The sequence below is a fragment of the Columba livia genome, chromosome 15 (genome assembly GCF_036013475.1).
Source record: "Columba livia isolate bColLiv1 breed racing homer chromosome 15, bColLiv1.pat.W.v2, whole genome shotgun sequence".
NCBI lineage: Eukaryota > Metazoa > Chordata > Aves > Columbiformes > Columbidae > Columba > Columba livia.
The window spans coordinates 8,250,069-8,263,869 of record NC_088616.1 but is presented as its reverse complement, the minus strand read 5'-3'; the positions used below and the strand labels follow the sequence as shown (position 1 = coordinate 8,263,869).

At 50.9% G+C, this 13,801-nt stretch overlaps 1 protein-coding gene across 2 annotated transcripts in view; it reads left to right on the top strand.

Annotated features, from left to right (window-relative positions):
* Positions 1 to 13,211, top strand: part of PPL (periplakin) — a 28,203-nt gene extending 14,992 nt beyond the window's left edge. For both annotated transcript variants that reach the window (XM_065030923.1, XM_013368032.3), the window contains 13 exons: positions 401 to 523; positions 1,420 to 1,566; positions 2,402 to 2,553; positions 3,120 to 3,217; positions 3,909 to 4,066; positions 4,959 to 5,137; positions 5,242 to 5,380; positions 6,202 to 6,395; positions 6,757 to 6,907; positions 7,203 to 7,286; positions 8,257 to 8,373; positions 9,043 to 9,135; positions 9,628 to 13,211. In XM_065030923.1, coding sequence (XP_064886995.1) covers positions 401 to 523; positions 1,420 to 1,566; positions 2,402 to 2,553; positions 3,120 to 3,217; positions 3,909 to 4,066; positions 4,959 to 5,137; positions 5,242 to 5,380; positions 6,202 to 6,395; positions 6,757 to 6,907; positions 7,203 to 7,286; positions 8,257 to 8,373; positions 9,043 to 9,135; positions 9,628 to 12,312 — 4,320 coding nt within the window. In that variant the 3' untranslated portion in view covers positions 12,313 to 13,211. The remainder of the gene's footprint in view (positions 1 to 400; positions 524 to 1,419; positions 1,567 to 2,401; positions 2,554 to 3,119; positions 3,218 to 3,908; positions 4,067 to 4,958; positions 5,138 to 5,241; positions 5,381 to 6,201; positions 6,396 to 6,756; positions 6,908 to 7,202; positions 7,287 to 8,256; positions 8,374 to 9,042; positions 9,136 to 9,627) is intronic.
* Positions 13,212 to 13,801: the final 590 nt, after the last annotated feature.

Sequence of the window (13,801 nt, the reverse complement as noted above, 5' to 3'; positions counted from 1 at the left end):
TGTGGGTATCTGCCAGAATAACTGCTCCAGGGGGTGGTTTGTGTGTGGAAGGGCTTGGCTCTGCCTTCTCCATGGCACTGGCAATGGAGCCACCACACACCATCGCAATGCTGTCCAAGTGAAACAAAACTGAGGGCGGGAAAAGGCAGGATTTAAGAACTCTGCAGCAGAAGATCATGGAATAAGCTGCCCCTGGTTGTCTTTCCCCTAGCTCTGCTGTCCCGAGCTTGGGAAATAGCGATTCCTCACCTTTCTCCATGCACTTCTGAGTGCTCAGATGCCTGTCCAGGCACCTGGTGGCTGCCCCTGTGCTAGGCAGCATGAAGATCAGGGTGCTGGGTTGGGTCTGCTTCATGTTTCAGCAGGACCCTCTCTCACAAGAGGCTTTGCCTTCCTGCAGTTTCAGAAAGACGCTAAGGATGCCCAGGAGCTCTTGAAGAAGGTGGATACAGACCTGGATCAAAAATTCAGCCCAGAGTTCAAGGACAGATACCAGCTCGAGTCTCTCCTCCGGGAGCTGGATGTGAGTATTGGTGCAGGCAGGACTGAAGGGGAAGCAGCAGCAGGAAGGAGCCAGTGTCCCTATGACACCAGTGGAGGGACATCCCTGCTGGAGCAGGCATCTAGCCCAGCTTTCAGCATGGTGAGCAGCAGGACCATGCTGCTGCCTCCCGCTGCCCAGCCTTCACCCACTCTTCTTTCCCCTCCAGCTAGAGATTGCCTCTCCCATAGCAACGTAATTGCTCACCGGGCTGGTTTTTATTTGTTCTCTCATTGAGCTAGCACTCGTTAAGGGCGGGAGCATAATTAGACCTGCTGCCAGAGGAGGCTGTGGAACTGTCTGTGCTGCCGAGAGCCGAGATGCAAAATCATCCACTTGGGAAGGGCGGTGCTGAGCCAAGCCACTGGCCCAGCCCAAGCCCAAGCATGCTGCAGCAGGCCCAGATGATGCACGTGTCCTGGGACAGCTGATAGCTCTTCCCAACAGCTGTCCTCCTCCTGCCTGCTCCATCCCACTCACCGTTGTGGGATACCCACCTGCACAGCTAGAAATAGAGCAAAACCAATAAGGAGCCTTTTCTCAGGGCTCTAATTAAAGCTGACAGCTGGGAATGGGGCCATTCATCAACATGCAGCCAGGCAGATGTGGACCATACACCAGGGAACAGCTATTACTAGCCCAGTGGCTAGTGCCAAGGCATGGTAGCTCGCAGTCCCAGTCCTCAGCCTGGCTGCAAAAGCAGGCAGGAGAGTGCAAGAACACAACAGCTGCAGAGCAGGACCCAAGGAGCCTTTTTCATCAGCATAAGGAAAAGACCATTGGGACGAGCTCCTCTCCAGCCCTTCCCTAGTTTGGCAGAGCCCAGGAGCTCATTCTTCCCATGTTTCTTTACTGGTTTGGTCGTTACCCTGTGCTAGGACCAGGAGAAGGCCTTGGACAAGTACGAGGAGGTGGTGAAGTCCCTGCAGGAGCGCAGCCAGCACGTCCTGCCCCTGCGGTACCGCCGCGAGATGCCACTCCAGCCCGTCCCCGTGGAGGCTCTCTGCGAGTACGAAGGAGAACAGGTAATGTCTCCCTTGTCCCATGTGCAATGCGGAGGTGCTGCTGGGGACTGTCTCCTCAGGGAGCACTGGGGATGGAAGAGACCCCTGGGGAAGGAGCAGTTTTTGCCAGTGCCCAAGCAGTGATATTTCCCGCACTGGGGACAAGGCAAAGGTCATGCTTGTCCTGGTGAGAAAGCAGGTTTGGCAGCTCCGGAGGAGCAGGGCAGGAGGGGTCCCGGGGAAACACAGCCTCTGTCTGCCCTGCAGACAGCGTGCCCTATCACACACCCTTTGGGAGGTTGCGACAGCCTGGCTCTGTCACATTCCCACGCTCCCCAGACTGGGACGGTGGAGATGCCTGGGCACGTTTCTGATGAAAGAATTTCACCCCACCATCACCAGCAGAGTCCTGGTGGGCACTTCTGCATCCCCACCCTCAGGGTATCAGTCTTTGCAGGACTGAGTACTTGACCAAAGGACAGATGCCACTGGGGCAGCTGGGGCCCAGAGAGGAGTGAGCGGCTCCAGCTGACTCAGCTGCCTGCCTCTCTGAAAGAAAAACCCACAGCAGAGCCTTGGAAACACCTTCTCCTCTCCACCCCAGTGGGAATTTGTTTGCTGTGGTGGCTGCAAGAGGAGGCATGGCTTCGTTCCTGGAGGCTCGGGGGAGGGAGGAGCAGGCACATGAGTTCCTGGCAAATGGCAGATACATGGAGAAGCAAGAGAGTGCTGAGAGAAGGGACTGGGGTTTACGCCGGTCCTGCCACCCCACAAGTGCAGGTTCCCGGGGCTGCGGGCATGGAGAGGGGCAGGGGACATTTCCTGACCTGCTGCTGTGACCGATCCTGTTCCCCAGGGCCAGATAAGCCGAGGAGCCCTCTACACCCTGCAGAAGAACAGCGGAGATGTTTGGGAAGTGGCAGACGGCTCAGGAGACAAGATCAGCGCCCCAGGAGTCTGCTTCATGATCCCCCCGCCTGACCCCGAAGCCATAGCACTGGCAGACCAGTATGTGCCCCCCAGCCGTGTCAGACCCTCCCGCTGCCCCACAGCACCAGCCCTTTCCTTCACCAGTCACAGGCTACACCGCCAGTGCTGCATCCCCATGTCTGGCAATGCTGACTGGGGGTCCTGCCCCATTCACGCAGCAAAGCTGTGCCTGCTTAAAGCCTCAGGCTTCCTCCAGGAGGGATTCCATCCTGTTTGCACACAAGATGGGGTGGGGTCAGTTCAGAGCCACCCAGGTCCCTGCTTCTGGCGGGGGGGGGGGCATTCCAGTGGGGGGAGGCATTCCAGTGGGGCAGCTGCCCAACCCTCTCTCAGCAGGCAGGTACCCACCCTTGCTGCTGCCCCTGCTCTCACCCCTCTGGTGAAGACACTGCTCTACCCCTTTGTGAACATGGGGTGAAGGTGCCTCTCCCCAACTCCCTTCATGGCTGCCATGAGGGGTCAGGTCCCACGAGCCCCTCCAGAGCTGCACCTTGTCCCCAGAGCAGCGCCAGGATAAGCAACAGGGCAATGGAGGGGCTGAGAACCTGACTCTGACCTGATGCCCACACTGTCCTATTTTGCAGAATTGCCAATTACTATGTGAAGGTGAAGGAGAAGACGGCCAACTGCAAGAACACCCTCCAGCAGCGCTACGAGGGGCTGAAGGCAGACAGCATTGGAGGTGTGGCGCTGGAAGGGCTTGCTCCTTCCCAGACACTAAAGGCTGCTGTAGCCTTGAACTTAGGTGGTGGCCCATCTTAGGGGGGATGTCACCTAGAGCTTCCCATCTCCTGTGAGGACAGGCTGAGAGAGCTGGGGTTGTTCAGCCTGGAGAAAAAAAGGCTCCGGGGGACCTTATTGCAGCCTTTTAGTGCTTAAAAGTGACCTATAAGAAAGATGAGGAGGGCCTGTTGCAATAGGACAAAGGGTGATTGTTTTAAACTAAAAGAGGGGAGGTTCAGGCTAGATAGAAGGAAGAAATTTTCTACAATGAGGGTGGTGAGAGCCTGGCCCAGGTTGCCCAGAGAGGTGGTGGATGCCCCATCCCTGGAGACATCCCAGGCCAGGCTGGACAGGGCCCTGAGCAACCTGAGCTGGTGAAGATGTCCCTGCTCATGGCAGGGGTGGCACTGGATGAGCTTTGAGGGTCCCTTCCAACCCAAACCATTCTGTGATTCCAGGATTCCTAAGGGACCTGGTGACAAGTGTCAGGGTGCAGTGTTGGGCTGCATGCAAGGGCAGCACAGCCCGGCTGTTGTCACAGCAGGCAGAGCTCGGGGAGTGGAGGGGGATATGAGTTTTGCACTCACCAGTGGGACTGAGCCTACACCCAGCTTCCAACTGGCTCTAACTGGTCCTCTCTCATTATCCAGATGCTGCATCGGTTCAGGGGCGCCAGCTTCTGGCAGGTCTGGATAAAGTGAATAGCGACCTGGACAAGCAGGAGAAAGCAATCACAGCAAACCTCCGTCCGCCGCTGGAGCAGAGTCGGGCTGTGCAAGACAGCACTGAGCGCTCCAAAGACCTGAAGGTACACAGCTGTGGAAGTAGACAGTGCTGAACAGGGACCAAGCTCCTGAGCGGGTCTCCAGGGTGGTCCTCAGCATGCTGGGTGCTGTAAGAACTCCCCGAGCCCAGGAGCATGCAGGCACAGGGCGATGCTTACAGCTGGTGGTGCTTCCAGTGGAGATGGGGAGAAGACAGAGCCAAAACTTTTGACCTGTTCCTGGCCCAGCTCAGCCACAGAAAGGTTGAATGGGGAAAAAGGTGATGGCTGCAGGGAGGGGAGGCCTCAAGGTGTGATCCTGCCCATATTCCAAGCACAGCAGGGATGTTGACCACCACCAGCTAAGAAAGGAGCAAGAAAACACGGTCCAGGGCACCATTTTCCTTGTGGACCAGCTCTGCTAGGCTCCAGTGCTGGTGGCATCCTGCTCCTTTCTGTTCCTTCAGATGCCTAATTAAGCCAGGCTCCATGCCACAAACCTCCCTTGGTTTAGGAGGAAGTTCAGGTCCTGGTTACATCACCTGCTGAGAGCTGTGTCAAAATCCAAGGGCCACCACAAGTGAAAGCAAATTGTTGCAACTGCCTGCAGTGCTTTGTTGTCCAGGCAGGAATTAATCTGTCAGGTGGCAGAGCCCAGCGGGTCCAGATGAGTCCAGCACGTTTCTAACTGAGTGAGAGCCAGTGGGAATCACTCCCCAGCCAGAGTTATCTTACTAAGGAGTAGCTTGCCTGCCCCAGAAGAGATACAAGTCAATAGAAAGCCAACAGAAATTATCCTTTTATCCCCTGTAGGGCTGAAGGGTACCTGCCATCAAACACAAGCCCTCAGCTCTGACCTCTCCTCTCACACTGGACAGCTTCTTTGTAGCCACAAGGCCCTAGTTCAGTTGCTATAAAGACTTTATTCCTATTGCAGAACATCACCAACGAGGTCCGTCGCATTGAACCCGAGAAAACAAGGAAGATCCAGGAGTGCGAGGTCTTCATCGAATCCGTGCCGAACACTGGCAGTGCCACTTTGGTGAAGAACAAGGTGGAGAATACCAACAAGAAGTACAACCGTGTGGTTCAGCTGCTCAGCGCTGCCCAAGAAAAGTAAGTCATGGCTTAAGTCATGGCTTGAGCCTTGGCATGACACAGTATCCTGCAGGAGCCAGGTGCAGGCGTGCTTAAACATGTTCCCTCTTGTGTCCCTATAGAGTTGAGGTGGCCACACAGCTTGAGAGGAGCCTCCAACAAGGCCGAGACCTGCTCTCTACCTATGAGAACAAACTGGTCATTGATGACACGGTACCAGAGGATTTGCGAGTGGTAGACCATAAGACAGAAGAGCTGCTGGTGAGTGTTGTCTCCAGCCAGTTTTCTACCCTATTGACATGCTCCACGTACAAAACCGCTTTCCAAAATCCTGGGTAATTGCTTCTCAACTTGCAAGCTTGAATCAATTGGTAAAGGGATGGCCTCGCCCCGCTGGAGATGAGACCTCATGTTAACTGGGGCCATCCTCACCTACTTAAAATGCAAACTGTTCCCATCCCCAAACCAGAAATCAAATACCAGTTGAATATTTGTGATTTGACAAAAGGACTAATGGAGAAGCAAAGGATAAAACCATCTGGGAAAAGAAATGCAGAGGCCTGACACTTGAAAGAGATGGACCGAAGCAAGGCTTTGAGAACAGTTATTCCTAGGAAAAGCTACTGACCAAAATTGGCAATCCATCTGCTATAGAAAGGCCAAGAACCAGCTAGGCCAGAATTTTCTATCCTCCTTCAGCTTTTCCATCAAGTCTCCATTTCCAGACTAACATGCAAAAGCTTTCACAGCTCATTCTGGAGTTGTTACACTGGCAGGAACAGGGTTTAAGGCATGAGAAGCACTAAGTATTTTGCACACAGTATGCTTGTTTTTAAAGGTTAACAGGTGGAGAAGGGAGCAAGAGCTGGCTTTTTCTCCCTATCAAGTTTATCAGACGGCTCTGCTTATGATACAAGCCTCCAGCTTGCTTTTCTCCACACCTCACAGCAGTCCTGCAGCTCAGCTGTTCCTCAGCATCCTCTGCAGCTCTGGTGCAGCTGCCGCAGCTGATGGGGAGCAGTGACAAAAGCCTGGCACCTGTGCATCCACAGAAAACCCCCCTTCTCCTGCTTCTTCTGCAGGCCATGGGCACCGAGCTCCAGTCCAAAAAGTTCCTGCTCAACGAAGCGGAGCAGAACTTGCTGCGGGTGAAGACGTGCTCCAACACCCTGGCCAGCCAGTTCCAGGAGCACTGCCCTGACATCGAACGGCAAGAAGCCGAGCTCTACAAACTCAACCAGCGCTTCAACAACCTCAGCAAGCAAATCGACCTCAGGTAAGACAGAGGACTGGGCTGGCCTGGAGAGCTGGGATATTTACAGTGGAGTTGGAACCACACTGAATCTGGAACCACACTGAATCTGGAAGAGGCATAACGCATTGTGGGAACAAGCAGCTGCAGAAGGGGCTCCAGGGAGGGCTGAGGAGGAAGAGAACAAGGTTCCTGGCACATGCTGGCTGCATAGATCTGGGCAGCCTTTAGGATTAAGTGCTCTTGCAACAGAGATGGAGACTTTAGCAAAAGCGCAACTCTGTCTCTTTAGTGAGCAGGGAAAGTAGGGACAGGCTAAAAGATGTTTGCAGAAAATATCACAAGAGATGCGATATGACTGAAGCGGAGCTGATTTCCCCTACAGAACACAGACCCTGCAGAAGGCAAAAAGTGCCTATTCCAACTACCGCACCAGCTACGATGAAGTCAACCGGTTCCTGTGCAACATTCCTAACTATGAGCCGCAGGAGACTGACAACATCCAGCAAGTGGAAACTAAGCTGAAGAACCAAGTGGTAATTCTTTCTGAGAGTGCCCTGGGCTCCACAGGGAGAGGAGAGGGAGCAACAATAGAAGATAAGGAATAGAACTTAGATCTGGAACATAAAATAGAAAAATATAAATAATTAGCTTTATTTATTTTTATGCTATAAGGTTCCACTGTCCTACCAGTGCTTTGTTTATATGTAGCAGGGCAGCTTGAGAAGGTTGTAATTCTCAGTGTTGTAATTTTAATGGCAATCCTCAAAAAGGATGAACAATGTGTTTGGATTTTGTGCTCCCTTTGACATGTATTTCTGTGCATGCCAGGCGCTTCTCAGTGACATTGCAAGCAAGGAACGGGAGGTGCAGAAGGTCTCTGCCACAGCTCAGCAATACCAGCAGGCAGTGAAGGTGAGGACTGCAGTTCTGCCGGTGGGAGAACTTTAACAGAGTGGTTTGGGATGGAAGGGACCTTCAAAGCTCATCCAGTCCAACCCCTGCCATGAGCAGGGACATCTTCACCCAGATCAGGTTGCTCAGAGCCCTGTCCAGCCTGGCCTGGGATGTCTCCAGGGGTGGAGCATCTACCACCTCTCTGGGCAACCTGGGTCAGTGTTTCAGCACCCTCATTGTAAAAAATTTCTTCCTTCTATCTAGTCTGAATCTCACCTCTTTTAGTTTAAAACCAGCACCCCTTGTCCTGTCACAACAGGCATTGCTGAAAAGTCTGTCCGCATCTTTCTTACAAGCCTGTTTTAAGCACTGAAAAACCACAATCAGGTCTCCCCAGAGCCTTCTCTTCTCCAGGCTGAACACCCCAACTCTCAGCCTGTCCTCGCAGCAGAGCTGTTCTATCCCTCTGAACATTTTTGTAGCCTCTTCTGGACCCGCTCCAATAGGTCCATGTCTTTCCTGAACCAAGGGCTCCAGAGCTGGACTCAGTACTGCAGGTGGGGTCTCAGAGGGGCAGAACCACCTCCATCCTACAAGGAGCCACCTACAGAAAGCCTAGAGCCCTTGCTCAGTCAACTGATGAGCCAAAACCAGGTTGTATCTGCTCTGATGTTGACATCATATGGCCATTAGCATGGCAGCTGGCTCAGACTTATTGCATGTGAGAGTTTCTACTCCAAGCCCTGCATCTGTAACATAAGGGGAAGGTCAGCACACACCTGAGCTGTGCTGTTACAGTCACAGGGCAGTACCCATCTCAGAACCTGCTGGGAGGTCCTACCAACAGTGCTGCACATCCCACCCTCCTCAGCAGCTCACTTAACACACAGGTCAAGGGAAGAAGTCATTAAAGCCAAGGTTTAGGAGGGACCTGTGCATGAAGGGGACTCAGTAATCTCACTTTCCTCCTGGGAAATTCTTTCCACAGGACTATGAGTTGGAAGCGGAGAAGCTACGGTCCATCCTTGACCTAGAGAATGGCCGGAATGGGTACATGAGCAAGAAGCCCAGGCTCCAGTCTCCAGCTGCAAAAGTGAAAGAAGAGGTAAATAAGGGGGGGCCTACAGTGAGCTAAAGCAGATGACATCTTATGGGACCAATGGGGTTACTGCAAACACTTATACTTACTGTCAGTGTCCTTGGTCCCACAGGGGGCTGCAGGGGAGGGCAGAGAATTGGGGAGGAAGGGATTTTTCATCATTCTTAATCCATCAGGTTTTTTTGGACCAGCCTGGGCACAATGAGAGATGGAAAATGCTGGATTTAACACTTCTCTGCTGAAAGGGGAAAAGGTGGAGAAGAACCAAAACCCTTTTTCACCTCCCAAGACTTTCAAATATAGAGCAGGATTTCACTGCCAAAGACCCCATCATAGAAATACAGCGAGAACAGGCCACAAGCTACCTATTTGTGCAGGATCTGTTTGCTACCAGTGTCAAGCTCATCCTGCATATCGAGGCAGCTGGAAGTGTCCACCCAGTTCTTCCTCAGCTGCATCTCTTTTTGCATCTCTTGAGCAGGAAATGTACAGCATGACCACGAGAGTGTGTGCGCATGAGAATTGCCCTTTCTCCCCCAAAGCTGGGTAGATCACCACTGTAGGTTTTTAGAATAGCACCCAGGGTCACTTCTTTAGAACCTGCATCTATGCAGCAAGTCTTGACCACGCACCCCTGGTTTCACCACCTCTTTTCAACACGTGTTTGTTCTGTAGGAAGCTGTTCTGGCAGCCAAGTTTACCGAAGTAAATGCTGTGAACAAACAGAGGCTGCAGAACCTGGAGTTCGCTCAGAGCCTCCTGCGGCAGGTAAGTGATCCCCAGGGGCAACGCGATACTGAAAGCACAGGCATGTAAATAATACATGTGTGCCTTTGCTATGACAAGTTGAACTAGAAATAAATCTAGCTAGCGTTTCATGCCTCCAAAGCAGACACTTAAATTAGATAGACGACCCCTCTGTGTTCCCCAGTCCACCTCCCACTCATCCAAAGAAGCTCCACATCATTTTGAACACTTCTTTTGGCAAGCGCATGCCAGAATTAGTGTCCCTTGTGGCTGAAAGCTTTGTTCTGACACCAACAGGCACCACAAAAAAACATTTTTCACAGGCTGGGAACCCAGAGCAATTCAGGAGATGCCTGCTTGCAAACACACTCTGTTCAGCATTTGCAACAGGCAACCTCCATTAACCAAGCTCAACATCCTCCTGTCGTTTTGTCACAGGAGGCACTGAAAATAAGCACCAAAAGTATGATTATTTTGGGTTTTTTTACTACACAATCTTTTTTTCAACAACAGCAACCAGATGTTCAAGTGACACAAGACTTTCTCCAGACCAAAAGATCCTTAAGGCCCATGGAAGAAGTCTGGAAGTTGAAGAAAGAGCTTGAGGATGAGACTCAGCGTCGGCAGCAGCTAGAAGCAGAGATCCGAACCATTCAGAACAACATTGTCTACCTGCAAAACCAGAAGCCCCAAGAAACTATCATTATGAAAGAACTGCTGAAGAAAGTGCCTGACCCTCATCTGGAGGAGAGCTTTCACAAACTGCAGCAGAACCTGGCAGAAGAGCAGCGCAAGAACCAGGTACTCCAGGAGGAGCTGGAGGCTCTTAAAATCAGGTTGCGGGTTTTGGAGCATGAGAAGAGAGAAGGAGGGCAGGAGTACATAGTGAAAGAGGTTCTGCGCATTGAACAAGATAAGGCTCAAGCTGATGAGATCCTGAAGCTCAGAGAAGAACTGGAAGACCTCAGGAGGCAGGAAGGAACCAGAGAGAATGAAGTCACCATTTTACGCCAACAAATTGCTGTGCTGTCCAGCGAGAAGAACAAAGAGCAGGAGAAGGTAACAGAGAAGGAGGTGCTGAAGCTGCAGAACGATCCCCAGCTGGAGATGGAATTCCGGATGTTGCAAGAGAACAAGGAAAGGGAGAGCGCCCTTCGGCAGAAGCACGAGAAAGAGCTCAGCTTCCTCCAGGAGAAGCTCAAACGTCTTGAGAAGGAACGGGCCATTGCTGAGGGCAAAATTACTGTCAAGGAGGTGCTCAAAGTAGAGAAAGACGTAGCCATTGAGAGAGAGGTGAACGAGCTCCGTCGCCAGTATGAAGATGAGAAGTCCAAGGGTCGTTCCAACGAGCGGGAAAAGGCTGAGCTGCTCAGGAAGATCCAGCTGCTGGAGGAAGAGAACTCCAAGGTGGTTGTCCAGGAGAAAGTGCGTGAGATTGTACGCCCAGATCCCAAGGCTGAAAATGAAGTTGCCAACCTTCGTTTGGAGCTGGTAGAGCAGGAGAGGAGATACCGAGGTAGTGACGAACAGCTGAAGAGCTGCCAGAATGAGCTGGCTGCTCTGAGGAACAGAGGGCCACTGGTAGAAGTCAAAGAAGTCATTAAAGAGGTCATTAAGTACAAGAATGATCCAGAAACTGAAAAGGAGCTACAGCGACTCCGGGAGGAAATCATAGAGAGGACGGGAGCAATTGAAAGAGCTGATCTTGAGATCTACCAGCTGAAACAAGAGATACAAGCTTTGAAAGATGCCAAACCTCAAGTGCAAACAAAGGAAGTTGTTCAAGAAATTCTGCAGTTTCGGGAAGACCCCAAGACTAGAGAGGAGGTGGAATCTCTGAGAGTGCAGCTAGCAGATGAACAGATGAAACACGTTGACCTGGAGAGGGAACGGCTACTCCAAGAAGAGAAAGTAAGACAGAAGGAGGAAGAGCTTTCCCAGGTGAAGGAGAAAGTGGTCCAGCAGGAAGTGGTGAAGTATGAGCAAGATCCTGCCTTGAAAGCTGAAGTCAGCTCCTTCTCTCAGAGCATCGAGAGCGAGCTCAAACAAATTGATGACCTCCGTGAAGAACTCCGCAAGCTGCAGAGGAGACGGTCTGAGCTAGAGCGTCAGCTAGAAGAACTTGAGAAAGAGAGACAGGCCCGCAGAGAGGCTGAACTGGAGGTGCAGAGGCTGAGGATCAGGTTGAATGAGTTAGAAGAACAGGAGAGGGAGACAACAGAACGAGTAACTGTGAAACAGAAAGTGATCCTTCAGCAAGATCCCCAGCAAGAGAAGGAGCACTCCCTCCTCAAGCTGGAGCTAGAAGAAGAGAAGCACCGGAGACAAGTCTTGCAAACTGAACTAGAAGCCCTGAGAAAGAAGCTCCTTTCTTTGGAGAAGATGGAGGTCAAAGAGAAAGTGGTCTTTTCAGAGAGCGTCCAAGTGGACAAAGGAGACACAGAGTATGAGATTCAAAAGCTGAAGAGCAATCTGGAGGAAGAAACCAGGCGTAAGAGGGAGCTAGATGCAGACATCAACCGCCTCGAAACCAGGCTGTCTGAGGTAGAATTCAACAACTCCAAGTCATCAAAGGAGCTAGACTTATTAAGGGAGGAAAACCACAAACTACACCTTGAGAAACAGAACCTGCTGATGGAAACAAGGAGACTGCAATCAGAGATTGAACTCACAGCAACAGAAGCTCGGGATTTGAGAAACATGACGCACACGGACAGTGGAATAAACCTGGACTCCAGATTCCAAGCTCTGGAAAGAGAGTTAGATGATCTGAAGCAGTTATCCAGAGATAAAGATGCAGAGATCGAGCAACTCCAGAACCGCCTGAAGACAGTGGCTATCAAGAGGGAACAAAGAGAGAACCACCTGCGGCGCTCCATTGTGGTCATTGACCCCGATACAGGAAAAGAAATGTCTCCAGAGGAAGCTCATGTGTTAGGCCTCATCGAATGGAACCTGTTCGTCAAACTGAAGAGTCAGGAATGTGACTGGGAGGAGATCTCAATAAAGGGTCCCAATGGGGAATCATCTGTGATCCTCGACAGAAAGTCTGGTAGAGAGTTCTCAATTGAGGATGCCTTGAAGAGCGGCAGGCTAACCACGGCTCAGTACAACAGTTACCTCAACAAGCAGATGTCGATCCAGGAGCTGGCAGTCTTGGTGTCCGGCAGTAATTACACAGCGCTCCCTCCACTTTAGAAACTTTTTCTTAAGAGCAGCTAGGACAAGCTGCACCACTTCTTAAACTACCAGATCACTGCGAACCCTTGCCCTCCTTTGCGTCTTCCAAAATGCTACAGCCTCTGCCCCAGCCGTGCTACAAAGCCACACTGCTTGCTGTCATACACTGCAGAAAAGCACCACCAGTAGTGAAAAATACATCTGTCAGGACTACAGCAAAACCTTCTCCCCCTCTTCATCCCTACCTGATCACTCAACCTAACAAAAACCAAGACAAAAAGCCTTAGGACAGCAAAGACCCTAAGTTCAAAGACTCAGCAGAACCTGCAGCTTCCTCAACATATACTCACGTAGTCGCATAGAAAGCTGTGTACAGCAGCCATTAGAGAGACTGAAGGTCAAGATGACTCCGAGGTGACCAGCAGGAGCTGGTTACATCAGCTGCATGTTGGTAAGCCAGACAGTTTCATCGTGGACAACCGACTAAATGATGGGATCGTCCTCTGAGAAAACCAGCACTGTAAAAACAAAGGTGTGCTACACATCTCAGTTCAGTATCACTACATTAACGCCTTAACACCATCATTTTGTTCATCTATGTGCCTATGCTGCTGGGGAAGAGTGAAGCAGATGTAATTTGATGGCATCAGGAGGAGCATTCAACCACCACAGAGGTCACCAAGAAGTACGTGAAGGGATGGCAGTATTGCCCAACACAAGAGGGAAGTGTAAAGCATCCAACTGTAACCAAACGCAAAGTGCCTTCAAAACAGTTAGCTTACCTCATGGTGAAAAGCCATTTGTGCTGGTAGAGTTACATGCAGCTACATGTTTCATTTACTTGTGTAAGGGAATGGGAAATAGAGGGGAATTCTATTTATAGTACCAAAATAAAAATGCAGTGGTTTCAATCAGAAGATGTTTTTTCTTTATTATGGCAGTCTCTTCATCTTTGGCTTTACAGAAAGATGCCATTTCAAAGTTAAAAAGAATAAGACTGTTCATTTTATCTGTTGACTCTTTTCCAAGAGGGAAATTGCTGGAGCAGCATTAGAGCTGGGACTAATTAGCGGCAATAGATGGGAGTGAACTGCACTAATAAATGCAACTGCAGGATAACAGGGAATTACATGAGGATGGTACCAGGGGCTTCCGCATCTAGAGCACATTCATTTCTTTTTTCCCAAATTTCAGCTAATAGCTGAGCCCCAGTAAACTCTCCTGTCAACAAAAGCAGCTGTGAGCATTCACTGCACATCCACCCTGGCTTTGGGGATTAAAACCATTATTTTACCTTCGTGAATGAAAGGATCACACAGGACCCCACTGTTGCTCTGGGGTCTGATCCCCACATGTTCTTTCCAGCAGATGTCAAGTCCAAGCTTCAGCTGGAGCACACTGTATGAGAATATGCAACTCTACCACCCCAATGGCTAGAAAGAGAGAGCTGTAATTTACTTGCTATGCAAATTACAGCTAAAAAAATCTTGACTTCAGTTAAAACCTA